Consider the following 19,274-nt stretch of genomic DNA (forward strand, 5'->3'; position numbering starts at 1 on the left):
TGCCATCATCAAGTAACGTGATTGTTGCGAGTCTGAATCTTAAATTTATGAACAACATCGATATCATCAAGTGTTTCCTCACATGGCCACCTGAAGGGGAAAATGAACTGTGAAGATAATTGAATAGTGCAACCGTTGTCATACAGTCACATCCTGGCTGCGTTCGCGGCTGGTTTTGCTGTATGCGTTTTAGTTTATGCACTGCAATATATACTAAAAAAAAAATAAATAAATAAACATATAGTTTTATTGACTTCCTTTTGTGTTTTATTTTTTAGTGACGCTACCAGTCACTTCCGTTGCTGCAGTTTTCAGGGAATGGCAATGCGCACGACGGCCTACAATTGATAAAAATTCAGTGGCAAGCGGCGTTGACCAACCTGTCACAACCGGGCCAATCCCGTAGGGCCAGGAACAGCTAGCCACCCTTCACCCCCTATCGTTGTGGTTGGTTTGTGGGGTTTAACGTCCCAAAGCGACTCAGGCTATGAGAGACGCCGTAGTGGAGGACTCCGGAAATTTCGACCACCTGGGGTTCTTTAACGTGCACTGACATCGCACAACACACGGGCGCCTTGCTTATCGCCTCCATCGAGAAGCTGCCGCCGAGGCCGGGATAATCAATCATGCAGCCTACATTACGCGGTAGCAGTGGACGAAGCACGCAGGCGACACGTGAAAGTGCTCGCGTCAATTGCGCCCTCAGAAGACTTCCAATGGCCTTTTGGCGCAGGTATAGCGCAAAAGTGCGCATAAACAATTCTGTAGCAGCATGTAGCAGCTTCACCACTTCAGAAGGTCGCACTAACAGCCTGACATAAGCTGTTCACAGCTCACCTGTGCGGCGTAATTTTACACCTGCCAGTGCTCTGCAAGCTGGTGCAATGATTCCTGCATTCCAGTTACCAACTGAAAACGCCCTGAAAGAAAGTCTCCACTGTCCATTCCATCATGGGATAGGTTATTTTGCCGCACATAACTTGGCTAGCTGTCGCATGTAACATTTCCCGAGATGTTGGGCGTTCCCCGATTCAGCAAGCGTGTCTGCATAGCTCACGATTTCGGGGAAGAAATACACAGGGCCTAGCAGAGCATAGGATACCTGTACCTTTATTACAGTAGAAAGTATCATTTTTCATTTTGTACACTTCCGACAGAATTTGTACAAAGCCACACATTTCACAGCGAAACCGGTCACAAGGGGAAAAAAACAGACATACCTACTACAAAAAAAATGTCATTATTTACACTTTACATATGTACAAAAATGCATGAGAAAAAGAAAGCTTTCATTAAGTGATTCTCATCGCGCCTCTGCATTCTGGAAACGAGGAAACAAGAAACGGATATAATACAGCGCAGCCTAGGACGCTTGAGCAAACTTACTTAAAACAGCCACGCACATAGACAGAATTTTTAAACATTTGCTTCCTTCTACAGTACTCGTAAGGCATTGAGGCAGGCAGAACGGTATTGGATTGTCAGTTCCATACCACGTGTTAGAAGAAAAACAAATGCTCTCTACAGCCAGAGAACAGATATTGACACGTGCCTTTGAAGGAAATAATAGAAGATTAAGACCAGCATGAAGCCATCTGCTATGAAACTGAATACTACTGCTATTAAAGGAAATGTGCATTTATACACGCACGCTTGGTAATGACGTACGACATACACATTTTTTAATGACCAACCAGGCACTTTCTGCAGGCTTCGCCTAGCTACAGCTGCTGAACAGCAAGTTTATACATCAATATATATATATATTTATATATATATGTATATATTTATATACTTCTGTTGTTACCAAAGAGTGGATGGAATAGTTTTTTTTTTTACGAAAGCTTGCACGCACAAGCTTTCCCCAAGAACGGTCACAGGTTTGCTTTACACAAATCACGCGCATGCACACACACACACACAGAGCAAGCGAGGCTTCAAGTCTGCCTGCCGCAATGGCAGAGGTGGAGCGACATTTTCCAAGCAGAATAAAGAATGCGGTAGCAACTGCAGTCTCCCCGCCTTGCACCTCCCACAGACGTGGACAACGAAGTTACCACTAAAGTTTTTGGCACTTTTTTTGTGTTCTTTTAATCATACAAAATGCAAGATCATGAAATAAAGGAAAACAGACAAAAAAAAAAAACGCGGACAAAAAAGTGCTAAAGGATAGGTGTGCAGAATTAGCTGCACAAGCCTAACCCTGTTTCAACACTGAAAATCATTCGGACCCATGTGCATCGATCGGTCTGATCTGTACATTGAACGATGCCACTTCATTAGCAAGGTAATGCATGCACTTGCGAGACAAAATTTCGATCAAAAATTCAGAGGCTCTTCAAACGACTCTGTCGGTGGGTAAAAATTTGGACAGACACACATACAGCTACAGCTGCCATTTCGCATCAAGAAATTTATAGAAAGCAACAAGAAACCCATCAGGTGAAAGACGGAGGAGAAAAAAAGAACTAAGAAAGTGGAGGCCACATGGCAGCAAGACAGGCATGGGACGTATCCAGACAACCACAGAGGGAAGGTGGGATGAGGGCACACCCAAAAGGGGGAGGCATTTTACCCAGTGTGGAAGACAAGCTGTGCAAAGATATTTCTCATCCTCCGAGTCATCAGCAAGAAAAAGTGGCAATGCATCGACACAAGGCTTCAGACGGGAGATAAGGAACAAAGTGGAGCAGTGATGCAGTCTAAACTTGGATGGCAAAGGAACAACAAAAGGCAGATTGCATACGCGCAGGAGGCCAGGAATAGGCTTGGTCAAGGTGATGCACGAGGAGAAAAGGTCTCTGCTAAAGGTTATATGCATCACTCCTTTGGCGACACATTGGAATACCACTGAATTTACAAAACAACTGTCCTTTCACAAAAAGACTTCAGGGATGATGCGGCGGCAGAGAAAACCGGCAAAAATATCCTGTGTGCAAAAGAATTACTGATGCCTTTCCTCTTCCACATGACCAAACTGCCTCACAGGCAGCAGTCTTGTTGCAGATGATCCCAGGGTAACAACATACATAAGCCATTTGAATGAGGCATAGTCCAGTGAACAATAAAAGAAGCAGCTAGTGTTGCACAACACAATCAGCGAGGACTGTCAATAAGGGATGTTTCAAAATGCAGACACCCTTGAGAAAAAACAAAACAAAACTGAGTAGCAAAGCAACTGATCAAAGCTCAGGGGGTCATTAAATGATTGAGGGATACCTTGTGGAGAAAATAATGGTGGGTGCAATAGAAAGACAGCGTGACCCTGGTATGCAAGAGCTGAAAATGTAAACCCCAGAAAACTTATCTACATGTTCCAGTCAAGCTTACAGGGTTTGTAGAGAGCTAAGACACTGGGCACAAAGGGGAGCCCTTTAAATATCATGTAACCAGTGCCCTGTGCAATATGCAGCAAAGTGCACAGGAAGGTCACAGTGGGACTATCAGAACTCCGGCTACACTACATGGCAGTGCTTCAGCACAAAAGCCGGTTACCGTGAAGACTTGAGAGGAAAAACGAAAAAGAACAAAAAAAAAAAAAAGACGACTATGCTTTTTGCAGCATTCTTTAAAGAATGAGCTGGTTTGAGGACTAAGATCTTGTACAATGAAGATGAGTCAAAGAACACACATCTGATTTAAGTAACTCCATTCTTCATGCTTACAAGCAATGATAAAAGCTTCAACTTACTACATTAAACATGGAGAGTTGTCAACAAAGTACACTACACAGTGTTTAGACGTTTAACATGCAGCTCCTTGCAGTAAAACACAAGTGGCGGCAAAGCTTACAGACAAACACCAGAAAAGAATGCAACAAGCAATTTGTACTTTTTTTTTCTTCTCGGGAGAGGCTTTGGAGAAGTGACAGCAGGAATAAAATGGGAAAGGAAAGCTGTGCTCAAACATTTTACAAGCACATTGTTTTTATATGTATATATATATATATATATATATGTATATATATAATATATTTATAAAGGCATAGCAGGCAGTTTTCTTCCCTATTTGAGGGAAACCACAATAATAAATAAGCTGACTCGCATAAGGAAGAAGCTGCTTCAGGCAAAAACTAGTACCTTTCACACTTCACAACAACAATAACAAAGAGGCTCTTACGCTCAGGGAAGCAAGACCATAACCTGCCCGCCAGGTTGGGCAACAACGACACTAATAAGAATGGCATAAGTGTCCCCAGCCATTGTAGTGACACTATACAAATGAACTCTCCAGGGGATTTCCCCCTGTAGAATGTAGGCCACTCATGACACCTTCTGCCTGCCTCATAAGGCTCTCCAGACATGAAGTTACAAAAGCTTAACACCGGTCATTCTAGACTCACAACTCATATGTTGCATTTGGCTTCACCGACTACTAGACAGACAGCGAGAGAAGCACTGCCTGGCAAAGGACACAAAACACTGGTCCACCATGCACTTTTCAATAGGGTCGCTTCGTCCATGCACAACTGGCTGGCACGTCTCTGGGAGGTGCAACACAGACTATCAGGCAACTGATGCGGCTAATCAAACTTGAAAGAGGCTTAGAAGCCGGGAAAGCCAACTGTTGCAAGAATACAGCCCAAGATCTTGCCTTCTTTTAAAGACTGCCAAAGTATCTTTTGAAGGTGACGCTAACAGAATGTAGTACAACTAATTCTGCAAAGCACAACTTAAAAGCTTAATAACTAGCAAGAGCATCCTTGAATTTTTTCCTAATTTAAGAGACTAGTAAGTAATGCTCAAATTTAACCACTTCACAGATATACATCAATAGATTCGACTAGACCAGTAAGTGATGCTCAAATTTAACCATTTCATAGCTACACGTCAGTAGATTTCAAATACAACGGGCCATGCATTAATTCAAGGTGCCCAAAATAGTCCTAAATATTTATAGTTAAGGTTCACAACTGTGTGCAGGCCAGACCTTCATTAATCCTCATTTGATTTGCTAAGCATGGAAAGGGGGCACATAATGGCCATTAAGGATGTATTTGAGGACAACTGTAGGTGACATTGCAGTGGAATATATGAATGTAAGATGACTTCCACAGGAGCGCTCTTCTTACACGTTCATATGATGGTTAAGTTTTCGCAGCTTCTAATGCGGCGCCACTGCAAGTTGTCCTTAAATATAGATTACAACCAATGGTGGACCAAGTGCCGGAGTACTCCATTCCAGGCATGTTTCTGCATACACATATCAGGTGTGCTGTTCACCATGGCTCAAGTTTAAACTCTCAATGACAAGCATGTGATCAATAAAACTATGCATTTGCAACATTCCTATAATTGAAACACTGCATAAAAACAAATAATGGCAAGGTGCACCAGCATTAGTAAAATATTGCTAGTGATGTTATACACTAGGTATAGCTTAGTTGTCAGTGAACACACAACTAAAGCAGCAGCAAATGTGTAACAGTGAAGCCCACGGTCAAAAATTTTTCAGGAAGGAAACATTAAAAATAAGAAGTAACAGACCAGTGTCTTTAAATGCTTCATGCATCGCCCTTAGCCACAATCTAGAGATGGCGGCGACAGCAACGGATTTATTCATTTGCTACCAGTCATGACAGTAGTAGAATGCAGAGGTTCCTTAAAAAGTGCCATTTAGGAGAACACTGGTAATGCTCCCCCTCCACAAGATGCCCTTGTAGGGGGCTACCACACAAACAATCTGCTAGAGAGAGACAGAGAGGTAAGGGGGGGGGGGGGGGGGGGGCAACAGTGCCACAACTATCGTTGACAGTGTATGTATAAGCTGTTTCCAGTCTGGTGTTGGTGGCAGTGCCTCGTTTTCCTCGGGCAGTTGTGTGTCCAGGTGAATGCAGAATGGTGAAAATTGAAAGAGCAGTGCACTTGCCTCAGAAGGAACTTCTCCCACACATACACACACACACACACACACACTACACACATTTGAAAGCCTTTTTCTCTCCATTCCGGGGCGAGTAGTGCCCGCAGCAAAAAGCCTCTCCCTGCTGCCACGGTAGCGGTTACAGGCACACGGTGACCCATCACAGTGACGGGGCGCGGCCGGCCAACACAAGGGGCAGTGAGAATATCAAAAATAGGCCGCAGCCCCGCGGTCTTTGAAGAAATTAGTGCCGCCAGCGAGAGCGTCCAATCACCTTGGCGGCGGCGCGTGGAAGAAGAGTTCGAGAGAGCAGGGCAGGGCGGTGACGACCTGGCGCGCGTACTTGGGGCCCCATCCCTTGACGAAGGAGATGCGCACGGCGGTAAGAGCCAGCGGCCCGTCCCACGACACTGGCGGCCGCTCGTGGTAGAGACGCGCGCGCTCCCAGTCGTACACGCGCAGAGAGTAGCCGGGCGGCACCTTGAATACTGTCAGGTTGCGGGCCGACGGCATGTCCAGCGTGGGCGACGCGACGAACACAGCATGCTCGGAGCGGTTGTAGACCCACACGCCGTCGCGCTCGCGCAGCAGGGTCAGGCCCAGGCCGATGCGGGAGCGCACGCGCGTCACTACGTCCTTGGTGGTGGTGACGCCGCTGGAGCGCGCTAGCGCGTGCAGGCTCAGCTCAGCATCGCAGGTGGAAGACCGCTCGTCGCACGTCACGTGAAGCCATGGCCGCCGGACGGTGTACATGGCTCCCACACGATCACCCAGCTCCCAGTAAGCGATCTCGCACCACGGCTGCTCCTCGGCCGTCGAGCTGCCGTCGCCACCACAAGCCGGCAAGCTGCGGTCACCAGCTGTCGTGGTGGTTGCCGTCGAATAACCTGCGAGAGAGTGCACAGCGATGATCTACACGTCGAAAACTAGGCACTAATCGCCACTTGCACGACGGCGTGGTAAACACAGCAAGCGCATGTCACCACTTGTGGAAGCGATCGCTGCAGACCCGAAATGATGAGGCTTCATGGAACCAGAGAAACCTGCCCTTAATATGTCCCCTCTCAAGGAAAGATAGGCATTCCGCGCCACGCATAGAAAACATGTTTTTATGAGGCTACGCAACACGTCTTCCTCGTCCGACAGACAGCCTTTCAGTGTATCACATTCATCTACAAATTTGCATTATTGTCGCGGAACGTGCAAATTTTAAGCCGCAGGTATGTAAATTTAGCCCCCAACCTAAAGACGCGCTTCATTCTTCTCCCGGACGCCCCACATCTCCCCAGCCAGGATGTGTGAAAACATCCGTCATTCAGGCCGACTACATGTTTATTGACATTGCATTTTTTTTCTTTTTTGTTGCCTCAACTTCAGATGTCTGCAAGATGCAAACGCCATGCCAATGAGAAAAAAATGAGTCGCCTGCACTGCGACGTTACCACCATCTGCCGCACACCTAACGAGTAAGCACGACGAATGCAGACGCGGCGTGGATCGCCAAAACGTAACAAATAACAGTCTTTCGAATGCCAGCCACAGCACCGCCTCGTGGCAAGCCAGCTAGAAGCCAGCCCAGCATTAGGAGTCGTCCCAACGGCTCTCGAATGGCAGCTGGAGAGTGCGGCCGTCCCGATTCAAAAGGACTCCCCCCTTCATTTGCCCGCGACGGCGGCACACGGCTCGTGCGGTCAGCCGGCGACAGACGAAAGGCGCCTAGAGGTCCCTCCCCCATCTCCCTCCCGTCGCGCCGTCGACTGGGCCGCCCGTAGCAGAAGTGTTCCCTGCCACCGGTCGGGAGAAGGATAGGCGGGAGAGCAAGGCAGGCCCGGCGGCAAGAAAAGCATAGACCACCATAGCACGGCGAAGCTTGCCGCCGACCCAGAATTGCGAGACGCCAAACCTTTAAAAATATCGCGGGCACGATCGAGCGAAAATACTACGTTGCGGCAGCACCGGCGCGCTACTGGCGCTGCTCGTTTAGCTTGGCCCCGCCGTGAACACGAAGGTTTCCCGGCGCCGGCCTCATGAACGCGCCACGAGAAACGAGTCCTTGGCTCAGCCAAGGCTTTCGCTGCTTGGGAAAAAAAAAAAAAAGAAGTGCAGACAAGCTACGACTGCTAAAAAAAACGTGGAGGTATTGAGCACAGCAGGGGCAGAGACTAACCGTTCACTGTTTTCCATTAATGAGCCGGCTTAAATACGCAGTACTTCGCGGCTACACCTCGTGTGAAAAAAGTAATGAAAAGAACGTAAAATTACTCCCACTAAATTGACGTGGGGTGAATACCGAATAGAGCCGTTGGAAACATTGCGATGCAATTGCAGTCTTGTTTATTTTGACAACATACTAACCAAGGTAAGAGACGCATACACTGGCGAGCTTTAAATTACACTGCAGAGACAAGGCGAGCGTACTCACACGACAGCTGCTAGCTACCGACACGAATTGAGTCAGCTAACAGCCAGGTATGGAGGCCCACCAATGCCCGTAAATCGACTGCGACGTCCTATCGCGTTGCCAAGCCAGCCTCCTTCCGCACGTAACTAGCAAATCCCCCACAACAAACGGAACACAGCTTACCTACCAAACACAGCTCATGAATGAGTGCCCCAAGGAATTGTCGCTGGCAAAAAGCCTGCATTCGGGAACTCTGGAGTAGGAGCAGTGTAGCATAGAAACAGTATACATTCAACGTAAGGAGGAGGGGTCCGGTAGAAGTGAGACGAGATGCTTTGCACTAGCGCACACCCACGGATAGACTGAATGGCTAAGAATGAAACAGAGGCAAGCCGAGAAGGAAGAGAGAGAGAGAGAGAAAAAAAAAAGAGCACATCAACGCTAAACCTCAACTTTGCGTGAAAGCCGTGCCACAGCATTCAAAGGCGTGATAATACAATCAATGCGCAGCAGCCTAAGCCCAAAGTGTTCCCCGCAGCACAAAATCTCACAGGCTACATATCAACACAATTAATAAAGGACGCACACGCTAATGTCATGTCAAATTTAAAACGAAAGCCAACCGGCAACCGAGAATAGCCAGAAATCTTGAAAATTCTACGGCAATGCTAATAAGTACCTGAAAGCCAACCGGTAACCGAGAATAGCTAGAAATCTAGAAAATTCTACGGCAATGCTAGTAAGTACCTTTTGGATGCCCTCGTCGTACACGATATCGCACGCAAAATGAAAGCATTCCCCAAAAAAATCCCGAACGAGAAATTGACACAAGCACAGCGCTGCCTGCTGCAACGAAACAGCGACGAGCTCAAATACCTGTTGCGGACGGGGCCGGAGCGGCGATGCAGCGGTCGCGCAGGAGCGAGCGCAGCGCGTTGACAAGATGCCGAAGTCGCCTTACAATTCCTTTCGAGAGACGGAGATACTTCTTAAGCCGGCGTAGCCAGGCTAGGCCCAGCATGCGGCAACGACACACTGTACGCTGCATGGCGGACGACGAGGATCGGTAGGACGTAGGCATAATCAAGACGTCGTCGCAACGGCCGGCGCCAGCGATGTAGATTCAAACGACGTCGCGCCGCCAGCGCATGAGGAGTGACGCCGATGTCGAGGCCGCCATTGTGGCGCCCCTGAATCCACGCAGAAAGCTTGCTCGCTGCAGACTCGACACGCCGCCGGTTGACGCGGGAAGGCGCGCGGGCCTCACTCCCTTTCTTTCGCTCCGGTGCTTCCCTCCCTCTGTCTGCCCCTTTCCCCCTAAAACTTGCCACACTTCCGGATACGCTTGCCGACGCCTCCGGCAGATGACGCCAGCAGTACGCTCGCCCGCTTTATAGTACATGCATAGGATGGTTTTGCTTGGGATGGTACATTGGTGATTTTGACATCGCTCACAAAGCGTTATTTCATTCAGCACAGTACCCCCGAAGCACTGATGCTTACTCAACTCACATTTCTATGACTAGAACTGCGAGCCGCGTTCACGCACCTGCATTTCACATGAGCGATGCAAAGCGAAACGAGTTAATCCTCGATTCGAGCAGCGCTGCAATTGAAAGACCGCCAGATACGAAAGGTTCTACATTTTGCTCAACTGTCGAATCAATGATACCCATTATGACGCGTGCAGCACCTGTTGTACAAATAGTGGGCACGTCTCCAAATGATTCACAAATTTGACTTGGCTGTTACTCCGAGCAAGAGTTCACTTTGAAAAGGAAACTTTCCTTTTTATACCTTTAGCAGACTGAACGTCTCGAAGGTTCGTTTAAAAGTTCACAAACACTGAACGCAGTGCTGTAATTACATTTCGCAGAGAATTCTGTCGCTATGCGTTTGACGATGGTGGTGTTGGCAGGATTCGATGACGACTGTAAGAGATCAGCTTAAACGGGTCTGTATTTATAATATCAGAAACTAGTCTTAGCAAACGGTTGACGACACAGGCTGGAGGTTGGCGTGTGAGCCCCCGTGTCCTCGTATGCATAACTCGGTCAAGGTCACGCGGAATCCTCAAGTTGAGAACCGATGAAACCACTTCCTACCAGTAATGCCGCCCTTAGCAAACCATTCACCTATTCGTTCCTCGCATCGACAAGTCTCGAGCTACAAAAGATGAGAGAAAACTACAGCGGCACGTGCCAAGAGACGCGTGTTCCAATCGGCCTCTAGGTAGGCGTCGACGTACTGCGTGCAATTTCGCCCAGCAATGGCGCCTCCCCTTCTCCTCTTCCTCCGCTGACGGGCCCCCGAATGACGTCGCTGCTGCCGTCGTTTTCATATATCGCCGCCGCCGGCGCGTCGAGGCTCCAGCCAAAAATACTTTTCATCCGGGCGGACAGGAGGAATGCCTCTTGCAGAGAGGCCGTCCAAAAGCGTTGCCCCTGATCGCGCGCCTCGTGCACGAAGCGGTGGTCCCTCTCCTTCCTTCGGGAAGATTTCCATGTCTCGCGCATGCCTCGGGGTTAAAGAATCCCCGCACTGGAGTTGGAACCACCCCGAGGGGGGTTTCATTCTCGGCGCAGTAGAGCGAAGTCGGCGCTCACGCAGGACTGCTCAGAGCAGCCACGTACATCGGCGAGAGAAACAGCTCAAGACTAACTCACAAATACCTCACTAAGGAGCAAGAGGTAGTATGGAGACAACTACAAAATAAAACCCTCCCCAACGCAGTAGCACTTCGCCACGTATGCAGAGGCTCGCGCAACCGGGCTCGTGGGAGACCTTGCTGCTCAGCTGCGACCTGGAAACTAAACTCGAGGCCTTGGCCAGAGCAAAGGGGTCGCCGCCAGCATCGACTGACGGCCACCTATAGCAAGGTCGACAAACACATCATCAGCTCAACGCCGCTAACCAAGTCTTGTCCAATTCAATCACGGATGAACGCGTCCTGACTGACCACTTGGGCTTCTGTCGTCTCCCATAAAAATGCACACTGGGATCCAACCGGCACCCGATTTGCATGTGTGCGCGAGCGTCGCGAGGTTCGGACTGTAATCAAATATAAACGATCGGCGTTTTTTTTTCTTTTTTTTTTTTTCGCGTACGCGCCCGCGCTGCTGAATTGTTGGTTGGTTGGTTGGTTTGTGGGGTTTAACGTCCCAAAGCAACTCAGGCTATGAGAGACGCCGCTGCTGAATTGTGTAAGATGACCTGTAGTGTATTTCCTGCATGTTGAAGATTAATCTGCGCAGACCATGTACCGTACTCAGAAAAGCGTCAGTCATGGGCCGAAGAAATAGCTCGCTTTGCCGTGCCATTATTGACGTAGGCCTAGTAGGAGAAGGGGGAACGCAAACTGTCGGAGAACGAGGGGGCAGACAACAGCCAACCGACTTTGATGGGCGGCTCTATCTCGGTTTGTTGTATTTTTCAGGGACCATACGCTACCTTCAGCACGGTTTTAAGCGCTAAATGAATGCATTTGGCTACAATACTGCAAATTTATTAATTAGAGCTTGTAAAATAAATACAATTTATTTCGAAAAGGTTTCAACGTTTCTCGCAGCGCGCAGAGTAGTTCCGCTCTCTTGTGTGCGTGCTTGTCCTCGTTCGGCCATGGGGCGCTTTTAGCTCTTCGAATGCCTGAAATGCCTCCGGAAAGCACCGTCAGGCATGTCGAAAGGATTATCATGTACGCGCGACCGCCGAAGCCACCGGTCACATTCACTGAGCACCGCGAACAACAAAAAGGGGAGACGGGAGGGACCCGCATATTTCTCGCGCTGAAGCGAACGCCAGAAGACGTATACCGGTTTACCGAGAGGCTTTACACCGTACTCCTTCCACGCAGGCGCAGTGGCCGCGATTGCACTCACCCCTGTCAATGCGCGTGCGCAGGAGGGGTACGGCACATCAGTACGTCTCCGGAAAGCTAAATCTCTCTTAATTGGTTCACAGAAAGGAAATGTGCAGTATCTGTCACACTTGTTCTGTGAACACCTGAACCGCGCCGTAAGGTAGCAAGGTGGGAGAGCAAGCGGGAAGAAAGGGGTGCCGTAGTGGAGGGCTCCGGAGTAATTTCGACCATCTGGGGATGCCTCCCCAGTTCGCTTTCAGGTAATTGACACGTCTTGTGATGTCTAGAAAATCCGTGGTCCCGCCTCCGCGATTTGACGTCACCGCCAGCGGTGTCGACACACGGCCAATTGAGTGAGGTAGCGAGAGAGAAAACGAACTCTTTCGTGGATTCGGCCATCAAGTGTATGTAATATCGAACGTAATCAATTTCCTGTTCAGCGAACACTAATACTTAGTGTTTATTAGCTGTGAAGCACGCGTGCACACATTTTTTTTAATCGTTGCACACGTCTAAGGCCATAAGACCGTTAATTATATAATTTATGAAAATGAGAAAAGGCATCAAATAATTCTCAAACCATTTCTACTCAGCGTTAATATTAATGCTAGCAATATTTGTTCAACTGGAATATTATTATTATTATTAATGAGCGTCGACAGCGTCAAAACTTTCTCAAGTTAAGAAAACACGATAAGTAGACCTTTACCGGCAGTTTTTTGAGCTCATGGCTCCCATTTGCTGGCTATCCTTGTATACTTCTCGTTCGCGCACATGCCCTTTAACACTCATCTGTAATTACAAATGACTTAATTTGTTCCTCTCTAACATCTCGCACATAATATTTACCGTACAGTAGCGCGTGAAAGGCCACCCGACATAGGTACAAAGCCCAGTTTTAATCAAGCCGTGCGAATAATACTCTCGTGGCCTAAGGAGCATGTCTGGTTCAAGAATACAAGAGGCTGATTCTGAGCTCACCCTTCCCCATTTGAACGGAGATGGCTTGCCTACCAATCGGCCATGTCACGTGACGTCAGAAACCCTACGATGAGTCAGTGCCCGGCCATGCTAGCCACCACCTGCCAGAGGCATGTCCGAGATTTTAGCGCGAAATCACTCACACGATCATCAGAACCAAGTAGAAATATTCCCCGTGCCTCGTTGGTTGCCACAGTAACTGTGACGCCAGCCGTTGGGTATAGTCACCGAAGCGGCGAGTGGGACGACGGCATGCACACCAGATGCCTCTGTGGCAGGCCTCGCCTCTCCTACATAGCATTTGTCGCGCCATTTTCTCGCACGCGTAACGGACCTCCGTGTGGCGCAACATTTTTCCTATTTCGTATCAAAATCGTGAAGCAACCGTTCTTTGAGCAAACTTCGGGGTAGTGTCATAGCATTTCGATTCCCACCTAGCATCCACCTGCTAGTAAAAATGGAGGGCAGAGGGATTCGAACCAACGATAAAAGCACTTCCAATTGTATATACCACACAATAAAGACGACCACCATTTTGCTTAACTCTGAGCCAGTCTCTCAGATTTAACCGCCAATCAAATCCGCGGCGATGTTAGCGCTCAGAACGCCGGCGCTAGATTTTCTGAAGAACAGGACGTTTAACGCTACCGCACTGATCAAGCATGCTCGTCTTGAAAAGCAAATTCCCACGTGATTTTTCCAGCGGGGTGACCGACAAATACTCTATCTAATAAGTGTTCTCTCACTCTCACTGTGGAAAAAAAGAACTGACGCATAAAATTTACCGCTCCTAGACGGCACACGACGCATTGTCACCGCCTCAATCATAAGCACATTCGGAGCCGAAGCATCGCCGGTCTCGCGCTCTATTGTCGCCAAAAGCAGAGCCCAGCTGCCGAGAGCCGTCGGGCGCCATGACCTGAAGAGATCAATTAGAAACCGTTTCCGTCTCTTCACAGCTGATACCGACCAGTGCTCCAAACTCACCAACACCGAGCACCTGCCTGCGCGAGATACGCGCCGCGCTCCAGCCAGCCGACTGGCCGGCGTGTTACAACCGTGTACTACCATGCAACGTCACGAGGGCCGCCGTTCTCTCCACCCACTTATCTCCTGGCTGGAGCCCCGATATGTACTGACCAGGTCAATGTGCAGATGTCGCCGCAAAGCTGTGGTCTGTTACGCCATTTCAGTGTACAAGCGAGAACTATCTGCTAACTACTAGAGAGATCTGACCACTTTCGTGCAAACAGGCCGAGTATCCGCGGCCACGAGGAAGGCATGAACCACATGCGAAACCGATGCTGCTGCTTCGTAACTGTCATTTAATTAATTTTTTAAGTGGGCGAGATAAAACGGCGATGACAATACTGCTGATTTACAATGACAACATTTACATAAAAAAAAAGGCACCCGATAGAGTCCGCAACCGCATGACGTTTCAAGCACGCGGCGGCTCAATGACTTCACCTGCAACGTGCTGAGCAATGCCGCATTCGTCACGGACAGACGGCCGTGCGCGGTCCGGTCAGCGCAAGCGGTAGCAATCGGCAACACCACCGTCTAATTAAAAGATAAAGGCCCCGACACGGCAATATGGTGACGAGAATGGAGTCCACGCGTCATGAGCTGGCCTGCAAGGAATATAAGCTACAATAGCTTGGATGTCACTTAACCGCGAAATAGCGACAGGTGAGGCCAGACTGAGGGAGGGGTCGAACCTAATTCGCGACACGTCACAGCTGCCCGAAAAATTCTTCGAACGGGTAGCGCACACGTCAATCAAGACAAAGGGTGCGCGCGAAGGGGGGAGATACGCCCAAAGCGGAGACAGAGTGAGGCAAGAGGCGCAGTGACGACGGCTGCTGCCCTTCGGCGAAGACTGCCAGCCTAATTGGTCGAGGGGACGATGCCGCCACGGTGGCAAGCCTACCACGATAGTATAGTGCACCGCGGCAAATGCAGTCTCGAACGCGACTTCGAGGCGACACAAGAGACAGACACAAAGTGACAACGGCAGGGCACCAGACGGCCGGCCCCGTTCCTCAAAAACTAAAGCGGCGGCCGAAGCAAAGCACCGCGGCGATAGACTCCGCGAGAAGAGAGGAAGGTTTTCTATGATTAGCAGGAGGGCAGCCGCGGCGAGCGACCGACCGACCGCACGCGCAAGAGCCGGCGGCGGAAGCAACAAACATCGCGTCTGCCGCGGCGGCCGCCGCCGGTGATGTACGAGCGAAGGCTGGCGCCGAAACTCGCCGGCGCCACCGGCTCTCCGCTCCTCCTCTCCCGGCGCCGTCGCGCCGCCTGCGATCCAGGGACGCGATAAAAGCCTGTCCGCCGCCACTGCGCATGCGTGGCCGCCGGCGACGCGTTCTCCCTCTCTTCACCTACCCCCTCGCTCACTGGTTCGCGCGCAAGCCGTCGCCAGGGCAGCGGCGTCGTCGTCAGTATGGTCCCTGACTCCCTTCGTCAGCTTTCGTCCTCGCCACCGCTACCGACATCAACCGCTCGGACAGATGTCGCGCGTGCACGCTTCGCGCACGTGTGCACACCCACGCGCTAAAATCGATTACCTTTCTTAGCTGTTCGTTTTTGCGGCCATACCGGGATACGCGAACACGTAAAGCCCCTTCATTTCTTGAGGTGCTTTACGAACACGTGCTTCGCTCTCCTTAGGCCGCAACGTTTTTTTTTTTTTTTTTTTTTTTCTTGTTGCTGCTGAGAGAAGCTGCACTACGCGACGAAAGTCGCAAATGAAATCGTCGTCCTGTCCTACTGCCCTTTTTCCAATTACCAGGCCAGAGAGCCGTCCAGGTGGAATAAAACGTTTTCGAAATGAGCAACTGAAGACAAGAAATCAACTCTACAAATACTTAATTTAAACCTAACGCAGTTTCGAACTTTCGAGTACCAGTTACAGAGGTGATACAACTGCACGAACGTAATCTGTTACTTAGCAGTCTACACACGGGCATGGGCATCAGAGCGATTATACTTATGAGTATTAACGTCAAGAAGCGATTCGGGCTATGAGGGGCACCAGAAGAAGACATACTACCCCGTCTATAAAAACATCAGCCCCACTTTCTCCCACATGACCACCACAATTTTTAAGTGTCAGGCTGTTGTGAGGGGCTACAAACAGCACAGGTGTTTTGCTCCCCCCCCCCCCTCCCCCTTCGATGATGACGCGGATGAAGGAAGCGCCCGCGCGGGAGAGTTGACTGTTAATTAGGTCTCATTTTGGCCGTCAGTTCGCTTTATATTTCAAGTGACAGCACAAAGGACCAGTGTCGAAGAAAACCCTGTGCTGGCGATGACGCTGTGTCGCGAAAATCTTGATTAGTCACGGTCATGACATCACAGTCACATGACCTTAAGCGCAAATTTCAAACGCGAAATGTGATGTCACATGTGGAAGTAAAGCACGACATATAAATGCGACTTGAAGGCCGCCGCGTGCGTTATTATATAACAGGACTTTTTAAAGTAATTGGTTTCAGTTAATGGTAGTGATGCAAAACTACAGATAGCACTATCGGCGTTATCGATAGTTGAGTGACTATCGAAATAACGATGGTACAAAAACTATCGATAGTTTTATCGCTTCAATAAAACAAACCGCTCTCACACTCACTGCACTCCAATACAGGGTCCCTCATAGCCTGAGTCGCTTCTGGACCACGAAAACAATCAGGTATCACAAACGTTTCGGCAATATCATCGGCCTACAACATCGAAATTCCCGATAGCAATACTATCGATACTATAGCCAATTTACTGACAATTTTTCATCAATAATTTATGGGGCTTAGATGACCCAAACTTTGGTCATCTGATGAGAAGAGAGGGGTCGCTGGAGAAAGATTTGATGTTGGGAAAGGTTGAGGGTCGCCGGAGAAGGGGTAGGCAGCGAACGCGATGGTTAGATGGCATCCTCGAAGCACTGTAGATGAAGTTATGTGATGTTAGGAAGATAGTGAGAGAGCGGAAAGCGTGGCGTGACATGGTCCATAGGGTCACGAAGAGTCGGACACGACTGAACGACTGAACTGAACTGAACGTCCCAAAGTGATTCTGACTGTGAGAGACGCCACAATGGAAGGCTCCAGAAATTTCGACCACCTGGGGTCCTTTCACATGCACTGACATCGCACAGCACACGGGCACCTAGTTTTTGGGCTCCATCGAAAAGCGGCTGCCGCAGCCAAGATGTATCACCTTGAAATAAAGATCTTGTTACACACCACAACCTGCGTCAGCGCGGGCAATCATTTGCGGGAGGCAGCGCTCGCAGATAAACTGACCGTCTTCGCCAATGCGGAAGCACCCCGAAGGACCACAGGCAGCTGTGGCGTCTAGGGCGGAGATTAGTCTCCCTAATGCATTTCTCTTAAGCAAGCGGTGATATTGTTAGTCTGTACAGCAACGTCTTCGTGCGACACAGAGGAGAAAAAAAAATTTAGTCAACAGACACGTTATAACCGATGAGCTCTGCCGGCCACAGAACCCCCAGAAGTCAGATGAGGATACTTGGACACGTATATTATCACAATCTGCGACCTTTACCAAAACAAACAAACCTGTATTAGAAATGAATGCGAGAGTGCATTCAGGAACAATGGAAAGCTAGCATAGAAACAACCGCGAGATTGACCCGTGGACAGTAACGAAAGATAAATCAACTAGCATTCACAACGGAGTTAAATATGTCCTCAAATTTCCAGCAACATGGGAATGCGAATTGGGGTCGAAAAAGACGTTTCGATTTCGGCTCAGCTTCCCAGCGACTGTTGTGGATGTTCGTATGTGAGTAGCAGCGTTGCTCTGACAGGTCACAGACCTATACCTATGCATCCTCAAACTCTCGTGTCTCTCGCATTACGTGGATCAATTGCTGACAGAACAATCGCGAGGCTAACCTCAGCAGTAGCTCACAACGAACGTCCGGTCCCCTCCACTTTTCAGGAGCGTGAATATGTGGGGATCTTTTTTTTCTTTATTTTTTTCACTCGAGGCCCGTTAGTGATGTTTATAACCGTCCTCAAGTTCAGATGTTAGGACAAGGTTCCCAAGAGCAATGTTTTCAAGCCGAGGCGTTAATTTGGTAGAACTTGAAGATTATGGCGTGTCCCTCAGCTTGTAATAGTTGGTTATGAGGACAACTAAGACGCAGAGAGGGACACATAATTGTCTTGCTGGAGAATAGACGCAAAGCATCGAATGCCGAGTATTCCTGCAAACAACAAATGCAAAGATGATGCCCAGAAAGAGAGCGACAATAAAATACAATTTTTTGTATTTCCCTTTGAGCAGCTGACCCGGCTGCCCGACGCCGACACTGGTCCGTCGCGCCGGCGGCAGCGAAGGCCGTCGTCGCCTGTGTTTACCCTGCCGTTGGAAACCTGCGGCTGGCCCTGGGACGACGACTTCGCCAGAAGTCAATAGCGCCCCCTCCCTCCTCCCCGCACACAGTCGGAGTAGCAGCAGCGGCGGCGGCGGCGACGCGTCCGACAAGCGGCCGCCGGTGCAGAGCTGGTGGGCGAGAAAGCGGCGCCGGGCGACGCGAAGGTCGCGCAGCGGTGGCGGCGCCACGGCAGATCGGACGACACGCAGCACCGCAGACGGACGGCTGCTGACGCGGCGGCCCGATGGTTTAAAAATAATGATAAGCGCCGGTTGAGAGCGCAAGGCAGTAGATGTGGCACGTTATGGCACGTACGGGGTACAACGCGTCGGCGCGGAAGGTCCAAGACGCCTGGAACACAAGACTGCAGAGTTCGAAAAAAAAAAAAAAAAAACTTTTATACGCGTTGTCGGCGTTTTTGAGAGCTACAGTATTCGTCATGAACAACCAACTCGCTCACGTGATGGTCTGGGAATGGGTCAGATCGCATTGAGTCTTCACGCGTGCATTTGCCATAGCAGGATGCCGACCGCGAAAGCACGAGCTAAATCATGGCCCACCGGTTGCATCATATTTTATGTAAACCGCGGCAAACTGCAATACAGGTGACTACACGTCGCGGACTGTAACTGCGTAGCCATGTATGCCAGAACACGCTGGCCTCCAAACACCATTTAGGCCGGGCAGAACATACATACGTTGGCTTACTGGTCGATAACGGCTCGTATTCCGTGGTTGCGTCGAGGTGCTGCTGCCAGTCGAGC

General features: G+C 49.5%; 1 protein-coding gene across 1 annotated transcript in view; it reads right to left on the minus strand.

Annotated features, from left to right (window-relative positions):
• Positions 1-1,094: 1,094 nt before the first annotated feature.
• The window catches only part of LOC146185402 (SMAD family member 6-like), a 109,588-nt gene continuing 91,408 nt past the window's right edge, over positions 1,095-19,274 (minus strand). Inside the window, exon 3 of the mRNA XM_084606345.1 lies at positions 1,095-6,749. Coding sequence (XP_084462471.1) covers positions 6,133-6,749 — 617 coding nt within the window. The 3' untranslated portion in view covers positions 1,095-6,132. The remainder of the gene's footprint in view (positions 6,750-19,274) is intronic.

Source organism: Amblyomma maculatum, chromosome 6, assembly GCF_055883805.1.
Source record: "Amblyomma maculatum isolate TAMU_Amacu chromosome 6, ASM5588380v1, whole genome shotgun sequence".
Lineage (NCBI taxonomy): Eukaryota > Metazoa > Arthropoda > Arachnida > Ixodida > Ixodidae > Amblyomma > Amblyomma maculatum.